The following is a 26,225-nucleotide window of genomic DNA, read 5'->3' on the forward strand; positions in this document are numbered from 1 at the left end:
AAGTATTGTCCAGTGCCTGGTGGCAGATACCTGTTTTCCAAAGTTCTCATTTTTTTGCTTGAAAGTTTGAGTTTTCCTTATTAGCTTACCCTGCCAGTTGTCTGCCTTGAAACCACAGGCTCATTTGTTTGTGTGTAGGAAACTGTCTGCCAGATACCCAAGTCCCAGGTGTACATTAATTGCAGTCTGTGTCCATCATTCCCTCACGTCAACACGGCGGTCCACAGAGCAGCCGTTGCTTCAGTTCACAGCTCTCGCACAAGTGTTTCCCCTGACACAACCGTCGCGTGCAGCGGAAGCCTTCTGAGGACTTCCATTTTGTCACAAGACTGTTAAAAAGATGCATATCCCGTGATTGAGTTCTCAGAAAGTGTATTTTCAGTACTTCATCAGGGACATTCTGAGGTGAAACTTGCATTCTTTTTACTGCGAATGTGTGGTGGTTATGAATATCTACTAAGATGCCACTAGCAGTTTCACCCAACACCCGTTTTACACATAGCACGGTGAATAGGACAAATGACACCTTCGTGTAATTTTGAAAATAGTTTTGAACTAATGGAGCCTCTGTAAGACCTCAGGGACCCCAGGCATGTGCCACCACACTTGGAGGGTCACCGAGTTCTCGATGGCTCACTGTCTCCTTTTTCCTGCCTTCAGTATTTGAGACTAAAGAGCTTTTCCTTTCCTCCTAAAAATAGCCAGGCTTCCTAGGACCTTGGGCAGGTCTTGATGGGGTGAGAGTGATTCTTCCTTTAATATTAAGAACTGTGTCTGTCCTTTCACTGCTGCTGGTATTTGCCAGCTGGAGGGAGGGCTGTAATTTATCAAGGGATATATGTTTTTGGAGCCAGGCAGCAGGGCGGTGCTCTACGTCGTAAAGCGGGAATGCGCTCCCAAGAGCCTAAACCATAGTTTTGTTTTAAGAAAATGCCCTTTATGAATGTGCTGAAATGTGCATGTGCTCTTATGTTCCAGTGGAACTTGCGATTGTTTTAACCCATCTGTTTGCCTTTTTCATTCCTAGGAGAGAAGGTTGCATATGTACATAGTTTATTGTCAAAATAAACCAAAGTCCGAGCACATTGTCTCAGAATACATTGATACCTTTTTTGAGGTAAGAGCTAAGATAGAGACAAAGTCTTTCTGAATCTTTTGTTACAGTTGATTCCCAAAACTTTAAAAATTGTTTGTTTCCCAGGAATCCTCAGGAAATTAGCTTCAGTTATAAGAGTTCTGAACCTATGTTTCTTTCCTATTAACTGGAGAAATGAGTATGAATTCAATCGATAATTATATCCCTTAGCACTCGGAAGACTGGGGTCATTGTGAAAATAAGGGTTTTGTGGGTTTTTTTAATCAGTTTTAAACGTTAGCCTCATTACAAATTCAGAATAAGTCATGATCTAAATGATTTGCCCAAAATGAAAATATTTGTATGAATAAAAGAAAGCCATTGAAAGAAGGTGTTTAAATAAGCGTAAAAGACTATTTTCAAAAACAGCTCAGAAAGGTTAAAGTGTAAAACTTGGGCATTCTGTGAAATAGTATCCAGTAGTTAGTTTTTGTGCAGTGTGGCTTCTTCCCTTGTTACTTGCATTGCGGTGTAGTTAGTTAGCATTTCTAACCATTACAAGGATTGAAACATTACCCTTGAAAAGACAACCCGTAAGGTCTTTTTTTCCTCCTTTAAAACCACAGGATTTAAAGCAGCGTCTTGGCCACAGGCTGCAGCTCACAGATTTGTTAATCAAACCTGTCCAGAGAGTTATGAAATACCAGCTGCTACTGAAGGTGAGGCTCTGCCAGGCGCAAACTCTGCTGTCAGGCGTCTGTTTGGTGCGAGGATAAAAGTGTGGTTGGGGCCGGGGGAGAGCGGTTGGCAGGTGAGGGGAATCTTTCATGTACACAATGTGAGTGGTCTTGGTATTTCTGATTTTAAATATTTCAGAAAAGGATTTTTTGTTTGTTTTTTTGTTTGTTTATCAAGACACCTTACACTATTTTCTCGATTTTTCATTTACTTCCAATTCTGAATCCAAATGTCAGGTAAAGTGAACTAATTTTCCCCACCACTGTTCTTTGATTACGAGTGGTTTTACGTGTTTTCTAATCTTGGAGCAAAAGATAAAATTCTCCGTTCCTCTCTGTCGGCTCAGCAGCAGCCCTTGATTGGTTTCAATTCCTCAGCACCAACTAGAGGCAAAATCACAGTTTTCCATGACGAACATGACTGTTGAAAAGGATTGAGGTTCCCTCGTATATGAAAGTTAGAACCTGGATTTATAAAGAAGGACGAGAGCTTGTGTTGGAGTGAAACAGGAACCCTCACTGGCTCAGATAGATTTGGTCTGACTTTGCTCTCCTGTGGTTTGAAATCTACATAAGGACACCATTTCCTTGTGTTACTGGGAGGTGGAAAAAAAAGAGAAAAGAGGGCTGAAGCGCTGGGCGCAGAGCCTGGAGCATGGCAGGGGCCATCAGAAGCTGGCTGCTGCGTGACTGTCACCCTGCTCATGCTTCCTTCCCCTCCCCCCCCCATGTTTGCCTTGCAGGACTTCCTCAAGTACTCCAAAAAAGCGAGTCTGGACACATCCGAGCTAGAGGTACTTACACCCGCTGGGCCACCCGGCTCGCCCCCAGGCTGTCCCCACGGGTCTCCAGAGCAGCCAGTGGCTGGAGGGGTCTGTCCCGGGAGGGGTGGTGGCAGTGGGTGCTGGCGGGTGTCCGCACCTGTGTGTCCTCTGCACCCGGAGGACGGGCGGGCGAGGGAGGGCACGGAGAGCTGTGGCTGACCCCTGGCTGTGTTCTCCCCCTCAGAGAGCTGTGGAGGTCATGTGCGTAGTGCCGAAGCGCTGCAACGATATGATGAACGTCGGGCGGCTGCAAGGATTCGACGTAATGTGCCTTTAAATGTGCCCCTCGCCTTCCATCACTTCCCCTGTGTCGGATTGTTTATCTCCACATGCAGAAAGCTGATCCTTTTGCCTGGTTTTCTGTCTTCTCTCACTTTGCTTCCACCTGATTGGTCTATTCTTCCAACTCCTTTTGGGTGCATTTGATTCACTTTTTTGGAATCTTCCTGTGCTCTGAGCCCTGCGCCTTGAGGCGGAAACAGGCAGGGCTCTGCTTTGTGTCCTGGGCCTCTGCTGCCGTCAGACAGAGCTCCCTCCCGGCAGGTAGTGGGAAGGCGGCCCTGCCCGGCTGTCACCCCCAGGAGCCTGACCTCGGGGTCACTGTGTTTGTCTTTAGTCTAACAGACTTTTCTGTGAGTTGCCAAATGACATATTTCCAGTATCTATTAGTGTCCTCGAGATATTCCGAACCGGCGTCTTTTTTTTATTTTTTTTGACTGTTGAGGAAGGAGAGGGAAGAAGTTTTTACTTTTCTTGCCTACTTTTTTGCTAGGGATTGGGCTTTGAAGTTCTTTTGCTGTGGTTCTCAAAAAAGCATACAAAGACTCTCCCAGAGGCTTCTGGTAGCACAGATTCTTGTGCTGAGCTCCTGATTCCCGCCAGGGAGTGCTGGTTCCCAGGGTCCCGGGCCCTGCTTCGGAGCCACTGTTCCCGTGTGAACTAGACACTTGACATCCACTTTCAGCCTTTGATTGTAACTGAGGCCAGTGATTTATGCAAAGGTTGGCAAGAATCTTATTTAGATAACTTCTCTTTGGGCTTAAGGACTCATGATAATAAAAGAAGAAAATTGAGCTCTATAAATCAATAGAAGACGTGTATATTAATTGTGGGAGGAAAGCTAAAGAAAACAGAACCTACATGTATCTTAACTTAGAATGCAATGTTTCTCTCGCCTCTTCCTTTGCCCCCTTTGCCTCGTTTCAGGGTAAAATTGTTGCCCAGGGCAAGCTGCTCTTGCAAGACACGTTCTTGGTCACGGAGCAGGATGCAGGGCTCTTGCCGCGCTGCAAGGAGAGGCGGGTCTTCCTCTTTGAGCAGATCGTCATTTTCAGCGAGCCGCTCGACAAGAAGAAGGGCTTCTCCACGCCAGGGTTCCTGTTCAAGAACAGCATCAAGGTAATGAGTGTGGCGTTTTGCGCATGTGCTCATTCATGTGCCCGTCGTGCGGATGGCCCGTTTCCTTTCTAATGATGACATATCCCGATCCTTTGTTTATTAAATATTTGGAGAATTTTCTAATACATTTCAGAACCTTTACATTCACTCCATCCGTCTGTTGTCTGTTCTGCAGTGGCTGCTGTCTTACACGTGTTTCTCTGTGACCACCAGCACTCAGTTTTACCACAATGAAGCCTTCTCTCGGTGGGTTTTTGTGCTCCACTTTCTCTAGGACCACATACAGCTTGTTTCAGTTCAGAGGCGCAGAGCTGGAGTGTGGTTCTGACCCGAGCACATAGCTCACCCTGCGTCTGACTCTTTCCTCATGCGACAGGGGCATAGCGTGTGTTCGGTGCAGGGCATGGAGCTGCAGGCGTGGACAACACCAGCCATCTGTGCTCTGGCATAGCTCGTTCTCTGAAGGAAGAAGAAGACAAATAAAATAATTGCAAATGGCCCTGTGTCCTCTAAGGGGACACACCAAGGATGACGTAGAGAAAAGCAGAGGAGGAGGCCTGAGGTCCCAGCACATGGTCCCTGGGAGATGCAGCCTGCTCTGCTCCCAGGTCTTTCCTCCTCTGCAGCTCTGCAGGTCCTGGGCTCAGAAGGGAGACATCCTTCTTTGTGTTAGGGCCTTGGCCCCAAGCTACGGGTCCCCATCAGGCACAGGGCACCTCTCCTACCCTGTGAGCCCTGAGGCCCAGCACATAGGCGGGAGGGGCACTGCACCCTCTTCCGTGCAGCTTCCCACTTAGGCACCTGTGAACCACCGCCAGCAGCCACGCGTTCTCCTTCCTCGGGCTGGGGGAGGGGCTTCTGCCCACCAGCACCTGGGGAGGCATTAGGGCGGGGAGGCATGACGCTGGGCTGCAGGCCCCCTCCTGTCTCACGCCACCCTCCAGCCCACCCCTCCTGCCCTGGTCCTTGGAGGCCCCCCCATGGTCGGCACCGCACACCCACCCATCACCTGCTCTCACCCGTTCTTTTCCTAAGTCTGTTGACAGAAAATAGCTGCATCACCATAGAAATTCTCTTTATACACTAATTTACATATTCTGCTTCCGGAAAGTTACTTTATGTATTTTACATGCCATGTTATGCATTACTTCATAACATGTTACAGTAATATTCGTGTTTTAAATGGTGTCATTTTTCTTCCTGGGGAACTCATAAACACTGGGTGATTGTATAGGAGTTTTGGAAACAAGCAATCCTAGGCTCACATTTCTAGTTAATTGTTCAAGCTAGGAGTTCGACTCCTGGTAATTCCCATGTACAAAATGTGGTTGTTTCAATATTGACATTGGATGAGCTTTACTTTGCAGCTCACCAGTGGGAATAAATGTGCTTTAATGTTTTTATTGTGGAGAAACACACACAACATAAAATGTACCATCATAACCATCTCCAAGTGTACAGCTCAGTGGCGTTGTGCTCACCCTGTCTCGCTCCCACCCGCAGCGCCCCCCTCCAGGACTCTTCATCTTGCAGAACTGGGACTCCATACGCATTAGACACTGACTGCCCGTTCCCCTCCCCAGCCCTGGGCAGCTATCGTTCTACTTGCTGTCTCTGAATTGGACTCCTCCAGGGACCTCGACTAAGTAGAATCATAATGGTGTTGTTATCTTTTCATGACTGGCTTCTCTCTCTTAGCATAAGGTCCTCCAGACTCATCCATGTTGTGGCCTGTGCCAGAATGTCCTTTTTTAAGGCTGGATTATGTGTAGACCACAATTGTGTGTAGACCACACTTTGTTCATTCATTCATCTGTTGATGGATACTGGGGTTGCTTCCACCATTGGGCCATTGAGAATAATGGCCCTCTCTTTATTTTTTTTCAGGTGAGTTGCCTCTGCCTAGAAGAGAATGTGGAAAATGATCCCTGTAAGTTTGCTCTGACATCAAGGACGGGTGACGTGGTGGAGACCTTCGTTTTACATTCATCCAGTCCGAGTGTCCGGCAAACGTGGATCCATGAGATCAACCAAATTTTAGAAAACCAGCGCAACTTTTTAAATGGTAAGTGTGCTCTGTTACTAGGCATGTGTTTTCTGCCCGGAGTGTACACATTTCTATTTCTCTTCTCTCCTACTGCATATGAGTGATGATGACAGGACTTCCTTGGCACTTACTGTGTATCAGGGACCGTTCTAAGCACTGTCCACATATTGCTTCATTCCGTCTTCACGACGACGCTGTGTGGCAGGTACTCCTATTCCCATTTTACAGATGAGGAAACTGAGGTGTAGAGTAGATTAGTAATTTGCCCCAAGTCCCACAGGTTGTCGGTGGCAGGGGCAGGATGCCGAGCAGACCAGCTGGCTCTCAAGCATGCCTGTCACCGCCGTCCTGTTCCATCCTGCCCCACGTGGTCTCGCAGCATGTGTGTACCAGAGCTCTGTCCTGGGACAGGAACGCCTGAGAAGAACTGACACAGCTGATGGAATTGGCCACCGGTGTGGGGACATTTTCAAGTGCCACTTCAAAACTTGTGTCTGATTGCATTGCACATCCACACCTCTCTCCCGCATTCAAAAACAAGACATAGTTTTTGCCTTCCCAGCTTCCATGACACGATGATAGAAGAAGCATACGATAATAATACAAAACAATAATACAATATAATGCAATACCATACAATAATAATACAGTGCAATGCAGCGCAATGCAATACAGTGCAAAACACCTCAGGGGAAATATCTTCTCCATGAGAGTGAACATATGACCTTACTTTGCTTCCCATCCGTGACCTAAAATTGCTTGCTTCTGTTTGTGACTGCTGACCGACTCGGGTTTTAATTTGGTGGTCCTTGAAGAGCTTCAGGAATTCCGTCAGAAGCTAACCACTCACTCGATGTCTTGTCTTTGTCCTTTTCTCCATGTCCGTGTTCTGTGTCTGTGCCCCAGTCCAATAGGATATTATAATTTCTCTGTCACCACAAAACCACCTTCACGCCTTGCATGACATTCAGGAGCCAGGAACGCAGGCACTCAGTGGGGAGTCAGGCTCACGTGGCATTTTGGGCCAGGTGGCAATGAGCTGCCTGGGTGTTAACTCCAAGCTCCCGTCTAGATTGTAGCCGGTCATTTTTAACATTTGCAGTTAGAATTGGATGCGTGGGGTCAGGGGATGGTTTCTTGGCGTGTAAAAAGAAGTTTCGCTCCTGTGAGAGTAAATGCAAGACTCTTTAAATGTATTATTAAGTGACAATCCATAACAGCATGTAACTATTGGGAAATCTCCAAACTTTTGCCAGCTTCTTTACAATAAAATGAACTGCCTCCATATTGCCAACGTGGGTCTGTCATAGTTCACCGGACAGTTGGGCTAGGTGATAATGCCTATTCCAGAGGTTTGAACGAGATCAGGAATGGAGTGGGAGCTCTGGGCATGACAGTCTCCTTGTCCTGTGAGAGCCTATGGCTAACATGGAGTTTGTAAAATGTCATTTGGCTCCAGGATGCTTTTTGACACATGCCTGCTGCCTCCCAGGCAGGAAGGGGCTATGCCTGATGGTTGTATTTTTCAAAGGTTTTTACGCTTGAAGAATTTGTGTTAGTGTTTCCATATATCTTACTTGGCATGTTTCCTGCAGATGAGTATGTAACCAAGTAAACCATAAAGCCAAGAGACCAGACAGCTTCATGACCCACAAGGGAGTTTGCAGAGCTCTTTCCCATCCCTGTCTCTCTGGGATCTGCAAAACAGAGTGGTGCATGCCCCCCTCCTCATGTGGTGACCAGGGGTCCCTTAACTCCCATCCAGGCTCTTTGCCTGACTGCTCTCTGGTTCAAAGAGGACCTTTGTGGCAGCTGAACTACAACTCCCGACCGTGTGGGAACCAGCTGGTACCTTGGCGTCCCCATTGACACTGGCGATTTGTCGGGGATCCCCCAGCCAGTGTGCCTCCTTTCCACCTGGCAGGGATGCGAAGGTTCTGCTCGCAGCCCCTGGGGGCAGTTAAAGTCTCCCCCACCACGTGTCCTCATTCACTCCGTACTTCTGGCCTCTCCTGCCCCCCACCCACTCACACGCGCCCACTTCCCTCCGTCCAGTCCATTTGACTCCTTCATGCACACGATAATAGCACTGGAGACCTTTCCTTCTTTACTTGTGGCCATGGTGTCGTCTTCTGCCTCCAGGTGGGTGGATCTTCATAGGTCAGGAGGAGCAGAGGTCGTGGATTCCCGTGACGGGAGGGGGGACGGGTTCACAGCCAGCACTCCCTTTGGATGACACCGGTTCCCTCTCCTTTCTCGGTGTGCAGACTGAATCTCTCCCACTGTGTCTTTGTGTTCACAGCCTTGACATCACCAATCGAGTATCAGAGGAACCACAGCGGGGGCAGCGCGGGCGGGGGCGGCGGGGCCCCCAGTGGCAGTGGCAGCAACCACAGCAGTGGCGCCAGCAGCTGCAGTGGCCTTCCCAGCTCGAGCAGAAGCAGACCCTCCCGGATCCCCCAGCCTGTCCGACACCACTCCCCCGTGCTGGTCTCCTCTGCAGCTTCGAGCCAAGCAGAGGCAGACAAGATGTCAGGTATGTCCACTCCCGGCCCTTCACTGCCTCCTCCCAGCAGCAGCCCCGGCCTGGAGGCCGGCCCCGGCCAGCCCAGCAGGCATCTCCCCAGTGGCCAGTCCGAAGGTCCTGAGAGGGAAGCAGAGCAGATTCCCAAGATGAAGGTGATTGAGAGCCCCAGGAAGTCCACTGGGAACGCCGCAGGTGCCAGCCAGGATGCAAACGCCAAGGAGGATGGCCGCTCGCGGAGCAGCCTGGGCTCCCTGCCCCTGGGAAAGCCCAGGCCCGGGGCCATCTCGCCTCTGAACTCTCCTCTCTCGTCTGCATTCCCTTCTCCATTCGGCAAGGAGCCCTTTCCCCCCAGCAGCCCCCTGCAGAAGGGGGGCTCCTTCTGGAGCTCCATCCCCGCCTCCCCCGCCAGCCGGCCGGGCTCCTTCACCTTCCCGGGGGACAGTGACTCCCTCCAACGGCAGGCGCACCGCCACGCGGCCCCCAGCAAGGACACGGACCGCATGAGCACGTGCTCCTCGGCCAGCGAGCAGTCCGTGCAATCCACACAGAGCAATGGGGTAAGAACGCCTGGCAGCCTCCGCCCGCCCGCCCCACTGCCTCTGTCCCGCCAGCTCTTCTAAACCTCGTGTCGCCGCTGCTGTCCTCGTACTAACTCCTGGCTCTCCTGCTGCGCCGCAGTAATCAACTCGGCCCTGCCTGTGCACTGACCACATAGACACGTGTAGCTCTGTGTGTGCGCGTCCGCCATCCGCAGGCCTGGACGACGGCGGTCCGGAGCCCACACGAACGCCTCCTAACCCCTCTGCTCCGGGACAGCGCTGCTCATCTCTACTAACTCGCTCCTTGCTTTGTTTGTGTCTCCTTAATACGAGAAAGCCGCGCATTAACCTTCTGAACGCAGCCTCTGTAAGTCTTTTCCATTTTCCAACCAGTGGACTATCTTGGAACTTTCTTTTTGCCCTTGCCTTCCTCACACACATTTTTTTAGAGGGGTCAGTGTCTCTGCTGTCTACCTCCTATTAAGTCGAAACCTACACTTTGTAAGCTTTTTGCTCATCGCTTGGTCGTGCTCTTTTATACCTTAAATTATCTTTGCAGCATTTTTGACTCATCTGCTGAAAAAAAAAAATCCCTCAAGAAAACTTCCAACAACAACTCAAAGCAAACTATGCTGACAAAATGGGGGGAAGGAATCTCTCTCTCCAGTGGAAATATTTGCTCCCCCCAAAGTTTCACTCTGGAAGAGACTGCTTTAGGGCACCTGGAGATGGGCTCCTGCCGGCGCTGGGAGGATGTCTGCGTTCTGTCCAGCAGGGGGCGCAGTGTGGGCTGCGGCGCTCCGGCCATCCTCACCCTCATTTTGCCTGCCACCAATGTTCTCAAGCAGAAGGGTTGCTGTGGTGGGTTTTTCCCCCCATTTTGTGGCTCCCTCGCTCTCCTACCCAACTGTTTCCTACACGGTAGAGGGCCTGACCCATAACACCTTCCTGACGGCATGCGTGAGGGAATACAACTGTTCTAATGAGTGTATGTTTGATTGCTTTATAAATTTTTAAATACATTTCCCTAAAAGGGTCTGTGTCTCTCTTTATAAAACAAATCTGGCTTTTGCATGTCTGTCTCTCTCTCTCCTGTGGACTTCTGTCAATGCCTTGTTGGGGTTGACTTGGCTTTATCCTTTCTTACCTCCTATTTTTTGTTACGTATTTCGCTAAACTCTATATTTAATTGAGGAAGAAATTAGCAAATGGGTCTTGGTACATTTATTTACCTTTGAATCTCATTCTTAAAAGCAACTAGTGGGGCAGGCTTCCCCTGCAGTGGCCAGCAGCGGCATCCGTGTTCTGGGTGCCTCAGCGTGGCCTGCTGCGTAGCTTGGCCCCCTCGTTAGGTGTGCAGGTGAGCGTGAGAAGGCGATTTCAGCCAGAGGAAAAGATGCAGTGACACGGTCTGCCGGAACCTGATTGAATACTTATTGTGCAGGCCTGCCTCACTGCTTTGACCCCAAAACACCCAGGGACTCGCAGTCTGTTTCAGAGGGAACAGCCAGCGCAGGAACCCACATGGTCTCTGGGCGCCCCTGAGTGCACAGGCGTAACGCCCCCGCCGGGCTCCCTCCCACGACGTTCATTCTGAGACAAGGGCACAGTCACATGTGGCACATGTTCTGGCAAATTGTAGGCTGCAAAAGTTACCTTTTCTGTCTCTCACTTTTCCATGTGTGGCAAGTCACCTGGACAGGGAAATTGCCAGTGTTTTTATGAGTCAAAATGCCTTAAAGAAAGGTCCTAGCGGCCTGAGAAGACCACTGGAGGCCTCAAATGGGGATTTGGTCTCTGGATTCTGAACTAGTTCAGTTAAAAGGAACTGTCTGTCGCCCTGCCCTGCTCCCACCCACTTGGGCCACTTTATCTCCCTGGGTGGGGGGGTCAGCAGCGGCCTCCTTCCTCTTGACCACTTCCGTGGAGCTGTCTGCGGTCACAGCCAAGCATCTGTGCCTAATCCACGACCGAGGTCCTTCTTCCTCCTTTATATGGGCACCTTCTGGAAAGTTCTGCCGAGAGCAGGAGTGGAGTGGATGTGGACCAGTCCCTATGGTGACTGTGCCAGCCCCCAAATGTGGACGCACAACCTCCCTGTACCTGTCCACCCAGGCAGCAGTGAAAGTGCAGCCCTCTCCCAGAGGCCACATGGCCCATGCAAATCCCTAACCTCCCACTTTGAGGGCGTGATAATTGCCCGCTGGCAAGGCCGTGGTGAGCATTAAATGAGATAGATTTCAAATACCTAATACTTAGCCTAGGGCATAGGAGGTGTTCAGAAAATTCTAGTAGCTATTATTGTTGTGACAAAATACTCAGATTATGGTACGTTTTTTACCAAAAGCGCCTGTGCCACAGAAGTTGATTTTTGTTTATGTTTTCTAGCAAATTTGGCTTTTTAATCACAGAACTATTAGGTGTTGCTCTGTAAGTCAGCATACAAAAGTAGACGCTAAAAGGATAAAACTATAAGTGAGTCTGCGCAGCCCAAAGCCAGGCGAGGGCAGCGTGGGCATCCATGAGGGGCAGCAACACACAGCAGCCCCCCGAGCCGAGACAGGAGTGATGGCTCTGCCCTCGGGTGTGTTTAACTTAAACTTCCACCACGGGTCTGGATTCAGCCCGGCCTTTGGACTCCCAGCGCACTGGCTTGTTGACAGCGGTCCGCCGTCTGCTCCAGGTGCCCTGACACCAGCTCAGTAGCCCAGGGCCAGCAGGCATGTGGCAGGGGTGTCTGACAGTCACACCTGCACCGACCCAGCACCTGCCCCAGGCGTCCAAGAGCCTGGCAGAGGCTCGCGTCAGAGTTCGAGAGCCCGGCAGAGTCTTGGGGATCCATGACTGTCCAGACATCATCATTGGTGAAGGCCTCTCGGGAACAAGCTAAAGGGAGCAGGGCACCTGACGCCATTCCCCACGTCCCGACTGTTGCTAGACAGGATTGGGCCAGAGGTAGCTCAGGATTTGGCAGTGGTCTCAGCTTCCTCCTCCCCCGGAACAAAGGGGCCACTTGGTAAAGGACAGCTTGGGGCAGATACTGCCGTTGGTGTTTCTTCTACTCGCCAGCTAACACCACCCAGCTTGTGGGCCCCGGTAGGTGGCCTTAAGAAATGATCTTTGTTTGACTTTTGCAATCTTGCCTCATTGACTGAGTTACTGAACAGGTATTGAGTGGTGACCCACAGAGATTGGGTGCCACTGGGCGGCCGGACAAGTGTGGGTAGGTTTCCGCTGCGAGGGTCTGTTCCCAAGGAGCCAGTGGTCGAAGATCTTCAGTGACACGTTCCCGTGGCAACAGCGTCTTCAGGACACTTGAGTCATGCAAACTCCTAAGAGGGCCGTCCACCATGGGCCACACAAAGGAAGCAGGACAGCTATCCCTAAGAGCAGAATAGTAGCTGACTTACTTTTTAGGTAATCTGCATTCTTCTTTTAGAAGGGAAAAAAGGGAATTATTAGGCATGACAGCAACTTGGTGGAATCCTGGAATATGCGTTCTGGATGAACGTTTTTATCCAGCTGATTTGGGGGCTCCTCCATGATCTGATCTGTCAGGGAGCTGAAGAGTTACTCTTTGCTGCTCTTTAGTTTAACAATACTTTTAAAGGAGCATGGTAGAGTAACAATACCGTGACATAGGAGTAACCACACCTGGCGTGAACACGAGGACTGAGCCGTTCCTTCAGAGATGCAAGGAGATGGGACTAAAAAGCATCCAAATGTAGTGTCATCATTGCACTGATTTTTTTTAAAACTGTTCCTAAATTTCTAGAGCAACACTGGTTTTCAGTTACTGAAAAAGCACAGGGTTAGCTAAGAAGTGTGGAGGAGAGTGCTGCAGAATGCCCTCTGTGTGGTGAGCCCTGCTCTGGGGCGTCGCGTCACGGCACACACTGACGAGCGAGTTCATGGTATCAGATCTCATGTCAGTTCCCCTCTGCCTTTTTTCTTTCCATCTTTCCCGCTACAGAGTGAAAGTAGCAGCAGTAGCAACATCTCCACCATGTTGGTGACACACGATTACACGGCAGTGAAGGAGGATGAGATCAACGTCTACCAAGGAGAGGTCGTTCAGATTCTGGCCAGCAATCAGCAGAACATGTTTCTGGTGTTCCGAGCCGCCACTGACCAGTGCCCCGCCGCCGAGGGCTGGATTCCAGGCTTTGTGCTGGGGCATACCAGTGCAGTCATCATGGAGAACCCCGACGGGACCCTCAAGTGAGACCCCAGCCGGACAGCCGAGGGGAGAGGGGCCCGAGCACAAAAGAGGCCTAACGGCCCCGAGAGGCCGAACCTGCTGAGAGAAAGCAGTGCTCTTGTCTGTTAGTGTTAGCCTCCATGTCCGAGCACAAGGTGGACCCCCCAAAGGGAAGATGGGTGGCTTTCCATCTCTCAGACTCCTTCTGCAAGTTACTTTAGTTACCTCCACTTGAAAACACACAGCTTTTTCAAGCCACTAGGTAGACCACGATAGTATTTTAGTCCCTGGGTGTTTGGGGGGTTGAGGACTTTGCAAGGACCCCTAACTCATTATTAGGGTACATCAGTAAAGATACTCATTCTATAAGTTCTAGTAGGTAAAGATACAACGTGTCTTACCTCATGTATAGTGGAAGATGAATGCAGTTAAGAAACTTGAAACCAGTTTTGCTATATTAAACATTTTAAAGAAAACTGAAGTCAGATGCTGGATTCTAAAACGTCCCTTCCCTGAATCTCTCTAGTTATGGTAGAGACCAGCCACATGGCTTCTGGGAGTGGAAGCATTGCAGGACTTGGTGATTTTTGAAGTCTCTAAAGACTTTGGGCCAAAAACCCCAACCCGAAGGCACTGATGGTGGCTGTGGTCCTCTTCAGTCTTGCCTGTGGCCTTGGCTGGGTTTGCAAGGCAGGCTGTGCCTCTGGCTCCACGCTTGCCACCTCGCCCTACCCCCCAGGAAGGCTGCTGGGCTTGAGTTCAGGCTGCAGAATGCCTGTATTCCGTTTCTTGTCCTGTTTCTCCTTGACACGCAGAAATATTTTATTCTAGTACATTATTCAAGAATCCCATTTTATACTTTGTTTTCTCCAAAAATATTCTTAGGCCCTGTACTAGGGTTCTCCAGAGAAATAGAATCAATAGGTTGTGTGTGTGTGTGTGTGTGTGTAAAGAGAGAGAGAGAGAGAGAGAGAGAGAGACAAAGAAGTTTATTGTAGGGAGTTGGTTCGTGCAATTATGGAGGCTGGCAAGTCCACATCTGCAGTGTGGACCAACAGGCTGAAGACCCAGGAGAGCCAATGATACAGATAAGTCAGAAGGCGTTCTATTCTGCTGGAGATTTCCCTCCTGCCCAAAGAACAGGTCTTTTTGTTCTACTCAGGCCTTCAGCTGATTGGATGAGGTACACCACTGTATGAAGAGTAATAGGTTTCACTGTACCAATTAAAATGTCAATTTCATCCAGAAACATCCAGAATCATGTTTGGCCAAATAGCTGAGCATCCAATGGCCCAGTCAAGTCGACACATAAAATTAAGCAGCACAGGCACCTTTATATTTTCATCCTTAAAATTTGATGTAACAAAGTGTTGGGTTTCCGTCCTGGTTACCAAGGATCACAGTAAAGTATGCTCAGCAGGGTTCACTGTTACTGGAGTTTTCTCCATCACCCTATGTCTGCGTTAGTCAGCTTTTTCTAATGTTTTCAGGAATTATTTGCTGAACACTGGAAAGGCAGTATACTAACAATGTGTTAATTTCCCCCTAGGAAGTCAACATCTTGGCACACAGCACTCCGTTTAAGGAAAAAATCTGAGAAAAAAGATAAAGACGGCAAACGGGAAGGCAAGTTAGAGAACGGTTATCGGAAATCACGGGAAGGACTCAGCAACAAGGTATCTGTGAAGGTGAGGACCAGTGTCTCCAGGAACCATGTCCCCCTCAGTTGGACGTGGGGGCTGGCACCGGCCCAAGAGGAAGTGGGGGTGTCCCACTCCCAGACCTGGGGCCCAGGCTCGCTTGGCAATGATCTGCCTCTCAGCATGTGCCTCCCTCTGCTCGGGAGCAGAACTTCCAGGGTTTTGAAGCAGGCTTGCAGGGATGGTGCTAGCTGGCACAGGTACCTGTGTATTCTAAGGAACCAGGTATACATGTGGACACCTCACCAGTAAACATCTGTCTGACAGAGAACAACGTTAGGTTCCCAGGAGAAGCAGAGTCTAGATTCTCAGAAGCAGACAGGGAACAAAGCAGCCGTGGCTCCGACTTCCTTCACTGCCTGCCTTAGACCACAGGGGAAGTGACTAGATGCTGAGACACAGGTCCACTGGCTCTAGCGAATCCCCTGACTCCAGTCAGCTTTACTCCTTTATGATCAGATTGCCTTAAACCGGGGGTGGGGGGAGGGGGGAGAACGACACGTGCCTGGAGAAAAAGAAAATAACTCCTAAAAGGAATCTGGGGACCCTAGGTTAGCGCAACAGCCATTCTGCAGAAGGAAGGGATCCAGGGATGACTGGACTTGGTCCTTAGGCTGAGAAAAACGACGTCTATGAGTTTAAGCAGTGTTTTCATTTGTGTGGGTAGGAAGAAAACACACCCAAATTCATAGGACTAGAAGCTTTCGAGTGTATTTGAAAGAGTGAAAGTGTGGTCAATTGTGAATGAAAGCCAGGCAAAGCAAGTTGTATTTCTTTGCATCTTTCAACAATACGTGTAGCCCCAAGTAACGTCTCTCAAAATAGGCCGTGTTTTTGGTTCACACCTGTGTGCTTTTTCCATTTCAGCTTCTCAGTCCCAACTACATTTGTGACGGTGAGTGCTGTACCTCTTTCTTCTAGTCCTAGAGGTTATGGGGCCAGGGGGCGTGTCTCAGAACACTCAGTGTAGCCGGTGGAAACGGGTTTTCTGTACAGCTCTGGGCTGGGCCAGCAGCTGAGGTCCTGTTTGTTTGTGACGGAAGTGTGGGTGGGCCCAGGTGGGAGGGGAGCCGGGAACCAGTGTTACTGATTCCTTTCTCCTGCAGTTCCCCCAGAATTCGTCATTCCCTTGAGTGAGGTCACATGTGAGACAGGGGAGACCGTTGTTCTTAGATGTCGAGTTTGCGGCCGCCCCAAGGCCTCGATCACCTGGAAGGGCCCTGAACACAACACTTTGAACAGCGACGGTCACTACAGCATCTCCTACAGGTGAGGGGGTCCCACGTAGGGGTCGCTGTCGCAGGCTGGTTCCACCGTGACTGTCGTGACTGAGTCCGTGGTTGCCCTTCACACTGGGACGCTTCCCATGAGGGAATGTCTCGTACCTGGGTGTGTGACTCAAATTAAAATTCCACTTGAAATTCCTCGTGGGTATTCGAGCTCCTGCTTTCCTGCGATGCTGCAGGAGAGAGCTCAGGGTGGCAGCGGGGGGAGTGGAGCCTTTCTGACACGGGGCGTTTTCTGCTCTGTGTGGCAGTGACTTAGGAGAGGCCGCTCTGAAGATCGTCGGCGTGACCTTGGAGGACGATGGCCTCTACACATGCATCGCTGTGAATGACATGGGTTCAGCCTCCTCTGCAGCCAGTCTGAGGGTTCTAGGTAAGCTGCAGCGCTGCGCTGGGGTGCCCATCTTCCAGGGACCCCAAGTCCAGAGTTCCTCTCTACACTTGAACCCTGGGCCTTCCAAAGGAGAGCTGCAGCAGCAGCCCACAGTCTGGGACGTCCCGGGGTGGGTGACTTCTCACGAGGTCAATGCAGGGGCCCAGCGTGGCCTCTGACATGGCCACTGGGCTGGAACAAAGTGCGTCCTTGCCTAGTTCTCAAAACACACTCTTGTATCCAATTTCTCTTTGATCTGATTACCCAGTCGCCACTTTGGCTCTGAGAGAATCTAATCTAAGTCGGTCTCGAGGAATATGGGTGAAAGGGGAGGAAAGGAGGGAGTGTGGTTGCAGCGTGCACGGGCTCTGCCTGTCTCAGACCCTGGCAACAGCCCTGCTGGTGGGCGTGGCCTCCTGTCCTTCTAGGAGCCCAGGGGGACCTTGGTGGGACCCACATCACTCTGGTCTGAAGCCCTTGCTCGCTCCACTGCCTGGCAGGGCCTTGTTCCCTCTCCACCACTAAACCGTGAACTCCTGGAGGCAGAACTCATATCCTAAGCCTTTTTACATTTCCTCTAGTTGCACTTGACACGTGTGGAGGCTCAGTAAGCAGCACATATTGATCTCCAGCTACCATTTTGTGGCCACCAACTATGCCGGGGGGGGGCGGGGGGGGGGGCGGCTGCGATTTCTCATTGCTCCTGCAGCTGTTCCAGGCATGAGAGCCCCTGACGGGAGTGAAAATAAAGATCTGAACTGCAAGGTGAATTGAGTTTGGGGGCGCCCTGTGTGTAGACAATAAACAGAATTGTCTCAGAACTTTTATCCCACGTGTCTTAATCCTACATCTATTTTAACCTCATTAAATCAAAGAAAGGAAGTGTTCTGATTTTTGGATCATGCCACACAAAAAGTCTTGAATTTGAGAGTAAAGAATCACCGAATTCTAGTTTAAAAAAGATGTCACAGAAATGATACAGGTGATTATCTTTTTAGATAAATCACTATTGAAAGCTAAGGAGTTTAGGGAGATACACTGATACCCTGGAGACACGAGTGGGGTAATAGTGGAAGAGGAAGTGTGTGTTCATTTCTGTCACATGAATCTGTCTGTCTGTTGTGCTGAGTCCCAACCCGCAGCGTGTTTCACACGTACAGCATGTCTCCCTGGTGGTGAGACACAGTTCAGTTGCTCAGGCGCCGCATACAGCTGCCACCTGGGACCTCGCAGGTCTGTGCTCCTTCCCGAGAAGCACCACCTCATCCAGGCTCAGGGGATGTTGCTCTTCTTGCAGGTCCAGGGAGTGATGGGGTCGTGGTGACCTGGAAAGACAACTTTGACTCCTTCTACAGCGAAGTGGCTGAGCTTGGCAGGTACGGCCTACAACCCAGGGCCCCTTCCGGGAGAGTAGCATGGAGGACGTAACTCACTGTAAGAGCCTGTGCGTTTGCCAGCAGTTGGGAGTTCTGTGTGTCCCATTAGCAGTGTAACCTGTGTCGCCTTTCGCTACTAAACATCCAGGATGTAGCAGAGATGTTTTCAGCTCAGGTTGCAAGAGAAGTAAGGCCCAAAGCCATAAGCCATCCATTGGAATGGCTTGACTCCTGCTCTGTGCCATCTGTGTCCTATGCGTGGTGGAATTCAGGGGAGAGTCACTCACACCGTTTCTGTAGTACTTCATTCTCCCGTGGAGTCCTGGTTAGAAAAGTCTGTGTCCTTCAGGTTCCAGCTGTACATGGAGCTGTAGGGGGAGTCGCAGGGGACCCATGTGCAAACTGAGAGAGGGCGCCAACAGAGAGGGGCTGTTTCTCTCCAGATGGGGCAGTACCATCAGGCATCTTCTGAGTGTCCTCACATATCATGTGGCAACAAGGAGGTCAAAAGCATGACAGCCAAATGTCCCTTTTGGAAAGCTTTCCAAGAAACTCCCCCAGCAGCCGCCTCTTCCGTTGAGCAGCCACACTGGGTGGTGGCTCCAGTGACCTGCTCACCTACCTGCATGCATCAGCCTGGCATCGCTGCACTTATCTTCACTGCACAAGGCACCCCTCACGTCTCAGAGCAGCAGTGATTTATCACATCACACGACGTGTGACTGATTGGGGTGTTAGTTCTGTTGGTCTGTCGTGGAATGCGCACGTCTCACCCACATGTCCTCGGCCCCACCTGGGATGCTGGGCTCTGGGGCTTCCTCACATGGTGGTGGAAGCATTCCAAGAGAACAAAAACAGGAGCTGCAAGGCCTCTTAAGGCCCAGCCTCAGAAATCCACAGCGGCGCTCCTTGCACACTCTGCGGGTCAGAACCAGCCCCCAGCCAGCCCAGATTCCAGGGAGGAGAGACAGACACCACTTCCCCCGCCGCTGGAGGACTAGCGAAGGGGCGGGGCCACCTTGATCCCCCACAGCCTACTGCCCTTTCTCTTCATCACGTTCCCCAGGCCCCCGCCGTCTCGTCCCATTAGGGCAGCGGGCTCAAACTTCAGGTCCAAGGCCCCGTTGTCCAGATCAAATGGAGATGGAGCTGGGGTTTCGGGTGTGGTCCGTGGGTGCGGTGCCAGGGACCGTGAACTAGCGATGAGTGACCCACCCCCATCATCCTGGGGCAGGCAGGCAGTGATGGCAGCTGACACCTGTTCAGAAGGGGTGTGGGGTGAACAGGAGGCCCCAAGTAGTCCCTCCCAAGCTTCTTCACACAATGAGGAAAGTTTTCCATGAGAGAACGAAGGTAGAAGCTGCCTGGTAAGTCTCACGATGTCACTTCTGAGGTTAGAGGGAGTCAAGTGATCTGCCTAGACCAGTGCGAGGCAGTGGAGTCTGCCTGTCGGAGGAGGAGACAGTCTCACCGCGGAGCAGCTCGAACATGGGCAGGCTTCCTCGGGGCCATCGCGGGGCCACAGCCCCTGCACGGACTGCTGGGGAGAGCAGGGCCTGTGGGCAGAACGGGTCGGCAGGCGGGGGACGCTGCCCCTCCCCCAGTCCACTTAGGTTAACACTTTTCTCCACAACACAGAGTCCTCTGAAAATTACCTTCTCAACCTATTTTCCAGGGGCAGGTTCTCTGTCGTTAAGAAATGTGATCAGAAAGGAACCAAACGAGCAGTGGCCACTAAGTTTGTAAACAAGAAGTTGATGAAGCGTGACCAGGTCACCCACGAGCTTGGAGTCCTGCAGAACGTCCAGCACCCACTCCTGGTTGGACTCCTGGACACCTTTGAGACCCCCACCAGCTACGTCCTTGTTTTAGAAATGTGCGTACACACCGACTTGCCCCTCTTTGTAACCCGCAGCCTCACCTTCAAGCGTTTTATTGATGTTTGTTCTCTAAGGACAATGGGAATCGGGATTTTAGGATTCACAGAACTTCTAAAACATAGGGGTGTGATCACAAAATATGGTGTATGTTTCAATGAAAAAATATTTATTACAGTAAAAAACACATTGCCATTAATCCCCCTCAAAATACACCCCCTTGGTTCGAACGCACTTATCCTGTCGTTCTTGCCACTTTCTGAAGCGGTTCTGGGAGTCCTCTTTCATGAGTGTCTTTACTTCATCCTTCATCATGACAATGCTCCTCCGTGTCACACATCGATTCTGGTACGGCAATTTCTGTCAAATAAAAGCATTACGGTGTGTCCTCATCCACCTTATTCACCGGATCTGGCACCATGAGACTTCTGGCTCTTCCCAAAGTCAAAATGACCATGAAAGGAAAATGTTTTGAATCAATTCAGGACATGGAGGCAGCCACGACAGCACAACTAAAGATACTCACAAAAGAGGACCTCCAGAACTGCTTCAGAAAGTGGCAAGAATGACGGGATAAGTGTGTTAGAAGCGAGGGGGAGTATTTTGAGGGGGATTAATGGCAATGTGTCGTACTGTAATAATTTTTTTTATTTGAACATTCACCATGTTTTTTAATCAAACCTCATATGTATGCTATTAGAGACCACAATTTTAGAGCTTTCCAGTAAATGTAGAAAGAAGTAGTTTTGAGTACGTGCTGTCCAGCAAGGGGGAAGCAAGCCTAACATCACACCCAGGCTCCCACTGGGTCTCAGCCTACCTGGAGACACCACCCGGTCCCCAAAGGTCCCAAGAGGCCAGGCCTCTGAAGACACATGGCCCTGGTGGCGACCTCTGGTGGGCGCTTGGGGCGGGCTCGCTAAAACCTGCTCTGTCAGGTACTTGGCAGGCACCTCAACCCCAGGGCCACCCAGCCCCTCAGAGCTCCTGCCACCGAAGGATGCCAAGAAGATGAGGGTGGGGAGATGCACCTCACCAAGAGATGCCCCTGGACGGGGGTGGCCTCCAACCACGCAGCCCCGCTGGTCCCCAAGGTCTTACTGGACCCAGTGGGACACCTCAGCATACAGCTCAGTCATGTAAAGAATGTGAAATTCAAGAGCAGTTGTCCTGAACTGGGGGCATTTGTGCCCCTCAGGGGCCACTGGCAATGCATGAGGCTCTTTTGGTGTCACAAGTCAGGGTGGGGTGCTACTGTCATCCAGCAGGTGGAGGCCAGGGATGCCGCTCACCATCCTGCAGGGCACAGAACTGCCCTCAGCAGATGATCGTGTGGCCCAAAGTGTCAGTAATGCCTTGGAACATTCTGGTCTCTGGAAAACATCTCAGCATTTAGCTTTCTTTAGATTCCTATTGCTCCATTTTAGGCGGTCTCAATTCACACATTTACTTGGATTTACAACTTCTTTTCCACTGGCAAAAGTAAAACCTTTTGCACCAGTTCGTACTTTTGATCACTCCTCAGTGGAAAGTGTAGACCAGGCAGAAGGAGCACCCCTGGTCCGTGTAGGGGCACATTCGTGGCGACAGCGGGGCTCGAGCTTTGAGGCCTCTCCCTCAGGGACTCTCTCAAGGCCCTGCACCTGATTTTCTATCTCTTGTGTTCTTTTTCTTAAAGACTTTATAAATGCCTCCACCCCATGCCTTTATGGGCGAGGCGGCTGTGGCCCCAATGGGCAGTGCCCGCCCCGGGGGAGGGGATGTTTCAGGAGGGTCTGCCCGCCCAGGGCTGCGCAGCTACGTCTCTGGGACAGCAAACCCGTCAGGCACGGAAGGGAGGACGGCAGGCCCTCCCCGAGGCTGATGAGCGTGTCAGTGGACGTGTGGCCTGGTTGTGGTCCGTGCTCCACCTCTCAGTGGCCCTGTCACCTGGAGCTCACTTCTCAGCCGTGGCAGCCTTTACAATCTCAGCTGCTGCGGGTGATTGTTGTGGCGCTAATGTGATATCCAAGCAGAGACCTGGCCCCTGTGGGCCCTCAGTACCTGGGAAGGTCCTTTCTGGCTCTAGAAGCTTGATAACTAACAACACGGTCCATCCTCCCTGAGGGTTTTTAGCAAGAATTATCTGACGTCCTCATAAAAAATCTACAAAACAAGGCCTCAGTTTCTGCTTTAAAATTTTCAGTGTATTCAGCCATCATTTCTTCTCCCTGGAAAACCAAATGGTTTGGCCGCACGATACTGTTAATAGGATTTCTTTTCATAACAAATTACTGACTACCAAATTCTCCTTGATTACTCCCCATTACCAGACAAGTAGATGATTATCCTGTACGTTTCTGTTTTGCAAAAAAAGAAGGCAGCATAGACAGGTGTTCAGAGAGGCTGGGGCCAGACCATCTCATTGTAATTCCAGCCTTCACTTATGAGCTGTGTGACCTTGGGAAAGTTACATAACTTCTGTATGCCTCAGTTTCCTCATCCATAAAATGGTGACAATAAAACCTTCTCGGTGAGTTGTCATATGGAGTAAATGAATAGATAGAAGGTATTTAGTCCCCGGTACGTGGGCAGCTCTATGTAAGTGTTTTTTAAATATTTAAAGCAAATTCACAGTAGGAAGACTTGAGACCATTTTGACTCACTTACCGTATTGCCTTATCATCTGCCTCTTACTTACGTTACCTCATTCAGCCTTCCCATCACCCATTTTACAGATGACAAAACTAAGGCTCGGGGAGGTGGTACCACTTCATTCCTTGCTTCAGCAGATGCCCACAGAACACCTACTGTGTGCCTGGCACTGCCAGGCAGCGCTCCCACGTCATTTTCTCATGGAGGCAGGGTGTGAGTGGAGCCGGCTGAACGGGCGCCTCCCGGCTCCCTCTAAGGTTTCAGCTGCCTGTTCCCCACGGGCATCTGCACAGATGTTCACAGGAAGCCACCCTGGTGATCCCATTGTGCCTTCAGGTGGAGATACAATCCTGAAACATGAATGGAACATGAACAGTGGGGCACAGAGAAGGCACGTTTACTTCGTGTTAGACGAGAAAGTTCTCTAACGTGAACTGGCACTTAGTGACAGCCGCACACATTCCTACCTCTGCAGGGCTGACCAGGGGCGCCTCCTGGACTGTGTGGTGCGATGGGGAAACCTCACCGAAGGGAAGATCAGGGCGTATCTGGGGGAGGTTCTGGAAGCCGTCCGATACCTTCACAACTGCAGGATAGCACACCTGGACCTAAAGGTTAGTGGGTTTCCAGGGACCAGAGAGTGGCATGTCTGACCACGGCTGGGGACAGATATGAGGGGGTGGGAGATGGAAGCACTGGTTTCCAGTCTTGGTTTTCAAGAGTTCACTTTCATTGATTGGAGATCTTCAGACATTTCATGAGATTTCAGAAAGTTGTGTGAGTTTTGCTGGGCTGGTGTGGGGCTGGTTGAGTGGTGACTGAGAAAGGGGGAGAAAGGATTGCTGTTAGTGCTGGGAGCTCCAAGGAGTAAATACCCAGCTTCGGAAACCAGCCTGTGCAACATGCTGCTTTCGCTCATCTCCAGAGGGCTGGTCTGCACCGAGTTGGGGCAGCGGCTTCTCTGTTGGTGCCTGTTCCCCCTTCCGTGGGCCCGTGTGCTGAGAGTTTGATTCTGTTTTGCACGTGAGCAGTCTGTTCCAGTCGACCTCAGAAATTGCTGGTGAGCCTCACGCTTGAGCTCAAGCTTGGGGTTGTTGAAAATCACTGGCCTTCTCCTGTCTTCTAGCCCGAAAATATTCTGGTGGATCAGAGTTTAGCCAAGCCAACAATTAAACTGGCTGACTTTGGAGATGCTGTCCAACTCAACACGACCTACTACATCCACCAGTTACTGGGGAACCCTGAATTTGCAGCCCCCGAAATCATCCTTGGGAACCCGGTCTCCCTGACCTCGGATACGTGGAGTGTGGGAGTGCTCACATACGTCCTTCTTAGTGGCGTGTCCCCCTTCCTGGACGACAGTGTGGAAGAGACCTGCCTGAACATTTGCCGACTAGACTTTAGTTTCCCAGATGACTACTTTAAAGGAGTGAGCCAGAAGGCCAAGGATTTCGTGTGTTTCCTCCTGCAGGAGGACCCCGCCAAGCGTCCCTCAGCTGCGCTGGCCCTCCAGGAGCAGTGGCTGCAGGCGGGCCCCGGCAGCGGCAGGGGCGCGGGCGTCCTGGACACGTCCCGACTGACGTCCTTCATCGAGCGGCGCAAACACCAGAATGATGTTCGACCTCTTCGTAGCATTAAAAACTTCTTACAGAGCAGGCTGCTGCCTAGGGTCTGACCTGTCCTGAAGTCCTTTCTCATTCTCTTTCACCTGCCAATCAGCTGTTAATTTCAATTTCGAAGAGAAACACAAACCAACATAACTGCTCAGCTGCTGATTTCATCGTGTGAAACTGCACCCCGAGTGCGGGCTGCCGGCCGCGCGGCGTGGAGGACCTTCCGTGCGCCCTGCGAGCGGGGGCAGCGTCGCTGCGTCACAGTCTTTTATTCAGGTTTCTGCAAAAAATGAAAAGAAACTTTTTTAAACGAACACGAATAGAATTTTGCAAATTTAATGTTTTCCAAGATTTATTCAAGGAAACAAAATGCCTGGGTTCGACCGCTGGTGTTAAGGAACACAACAGAGATAGGGGCCACCGCGGGGATGACGCGCCCTAGCGGCGGCGGCCCCCTGGCTCTGAGCTTGGCCAGCCGCCTGATGTGTGTGTCTCCCTGGGACGCCAGACGAGGCTTCTGAACCGTGCATTCAACCTCAAACTTTTGCATAAAAATAGAATGAATTGTTTTGCTCTGATGAAATGTAGGCCTTACTTGTATATAAGACTGGTCCTGCCTTCAGTCTGCCCATTCCCCACCTGCCTCCCCTCCCACCCCCCACCCACCGCCCGGGCCTTGCTTTGGGGGTCAGAGGGTTCTGCCCATCCACCGAGGACATCAGGTTGGGTCCTGCCCCACTCCCCCACCCCCCAACCCCCAAGCCGTCAATCAGATTGTTGAGCAGTATACAGTCAGATGAAAATACTGTAAATGCACTCATCGGGGTTTTTTTGGTTTTATTTCATATCATGTGCAATGTTGTGGCTTTAACATTTTATGCAACTATTTATGAAGACCTCTGTTGTACCTGTAATAAATATATAGAAAAAGCACATACTTCGTACGGTGAGCTTTATGGTTTTGTGTGTGTGTTGGGGCGGGGTGGGGTGGAGTGAGGGTGGGGGATTGTAGCCCTGTGCCATCGTTCAAGGAGATTTAACTCTTCGTGAAATTTGTCAGTTTCGAGGACTGTAAAAAGTGATTTCATATTCTGAATATAAAACTGGATAATAGGGTAATGTTTTAAAATTTATTATGCTATTATTCAGAATGCCAAAGTATTATTTTTTTCCCCAAAATCAGTCTGGACATTTACTACTTTTTAGACTTTTTGACATTCAACTTTCTGTACAAAAATTGGCTGGACTTTGAGCTTTTGGTAAGAAATAAAAGCCAACTGAGCACTAAGCCGCCTTGAGGCTGGCACCCCACATCTGTGTCACTGTGGCAGAATTAACGCCGATGTGGGGAGCCCTTCAACAAAAGACGCTGGGTTTCTGGGCACGCTTGAATTTTTCTGGATGTCTTTTTATCTTTGTTGTGTGAAATACACTAACACAGAGGCCAGCCCGCTTCCCAAGCCAGCCAGACACCTGGGTTGAGCCATAAATGGGCGTAGTTAAGCTTTGCAGCTTCCAATGTATTTTATTTATTCTTTTGTTGGGTTTTGTTTGTTTGTTCCTTGTAAAATTGTACAGAAACTTTTTAAAAGAAATTGGATTCAAAACTGGATGTGTATTCGTAACCTCACAACTTTTATTTGTGTATTGTTTCTTTTATTATTTCAGTTAAATTTTTACATTATTTTGCATGTATATTTCTTTGTACAGAGACCTTACATGTTTACACAGTATGATGTGATGTAAATATTTTATTTTGCCATCAGTTCTTTTAAAAAATTAAACATATTTGCCTGATTTTTGTGTTAGGCCTTTTATTTACATTGGTCACTATTGAATCGAAAAGAGAGATGGCTGAGGGAGAAAATGAAGGATGGGCCGGCCCCTCATGGGTCAGGGCCTGGGGGGCTGCAGAGGAGACTCTTCTAGACTGGGCGTTTGCTCAGCACAGCCAGAGCCGGGAGTTGCTGAGGCTCCTGCAGACTGGCTCGCTGGTGTGTAACCCAGAATGTCAGCTG

At 50.4% G+C, this 26,225-nt stretch overlaps 1 protein-coding gene across 3 annotated transcripts in view; it reads left to right on the forward strand.

Annotated features, from left to right (window-relative positions):
* Positions 1-26,004, forward strand: part of TRIO (trio Rho guanine nucleotide exchange factor) — a 322,955-nt gene extending 296,951 nt beyond the window's left edge. For 2 of the 3 annotated variants that reach the window (XM_074329063.2, XM_074329064.2), the window contains 16 exons: positions 1,028-1,117; positions 1,702-1,794; positions 2,556-2,606; positions 2,821-2,898; positions 3,843-4,034; positions 5,922-6,099; positions 8,384-9,165; positions 13,121-13,368; positions 14,898-15,036; positions 15,916-15,943; positions 16,155-16,317; positions 16,586-16,707; positions 18,005-18,083; positions 19,759-19,959; positions 23,070-23,208; positions 23,721-26,004. In XM_074329063.2, the coding sequence (XP_074185164.2) occupies positions 1,028-1,117; positions 1,702-1,794; positions 2,556-2,606; positions 2,821-2,898; positions 3,843-4,034; positions 5,922-6,099; positions 8,384-9,165; positions 13,121-13,368; positions 14,898-15,036; positions 15,916-15,943; positions 16,155-16,317; positions 16,586-16,707; positions 18,005-18,083; positions 19,759-19,959; positions 23,070-23,208; positions 23,721-24,269 (3,132 nt within the window). In that variant the 3' untranslated portion in view covers positions 24,270-26,004. Of the gene's footprint in view, positions 1-1,027; positions 1,118-1,701; positions 1,795-2,555; positions 2,607-2,820; positions 2,899-3,842; positions 4,035-5,921; positions 6,100-8,383; positions 9,166-9,706; positions 10,170-13,120; positions 13,369-14,897; positions 15,037-15,915; positions 15,944-16,154; positions 16,318-16,585; positions 16,708-18,004; positions 18,084-19,758; positions 19,960-23,069; positions 23,209-23,720 lie in introns of those variants that run through there. The other variant, XM_074329065.2, reaches the window with a different exon arrangement.
* The last annotated feature ends 221 nt before the right edge of the window (positions 26,005-26,225 follow it).

The sequence above is a fragment of the Rhinolophus sinicus genome, chromosome 3 (genome assembly GCF_057876585.1).
Source record: "Rhinolophus sinicus isolate RSI-liver-muscle chromosome 3, RSI-T2T, whole genome shotgun sequence".
Classification (NCBI taxonomy): Eukaryota; Metazoa; Chordata; class Mammalia; order Chiroptera; family Rhinolophidae; genus Rhinolophus; species Rhinolophus sinicus.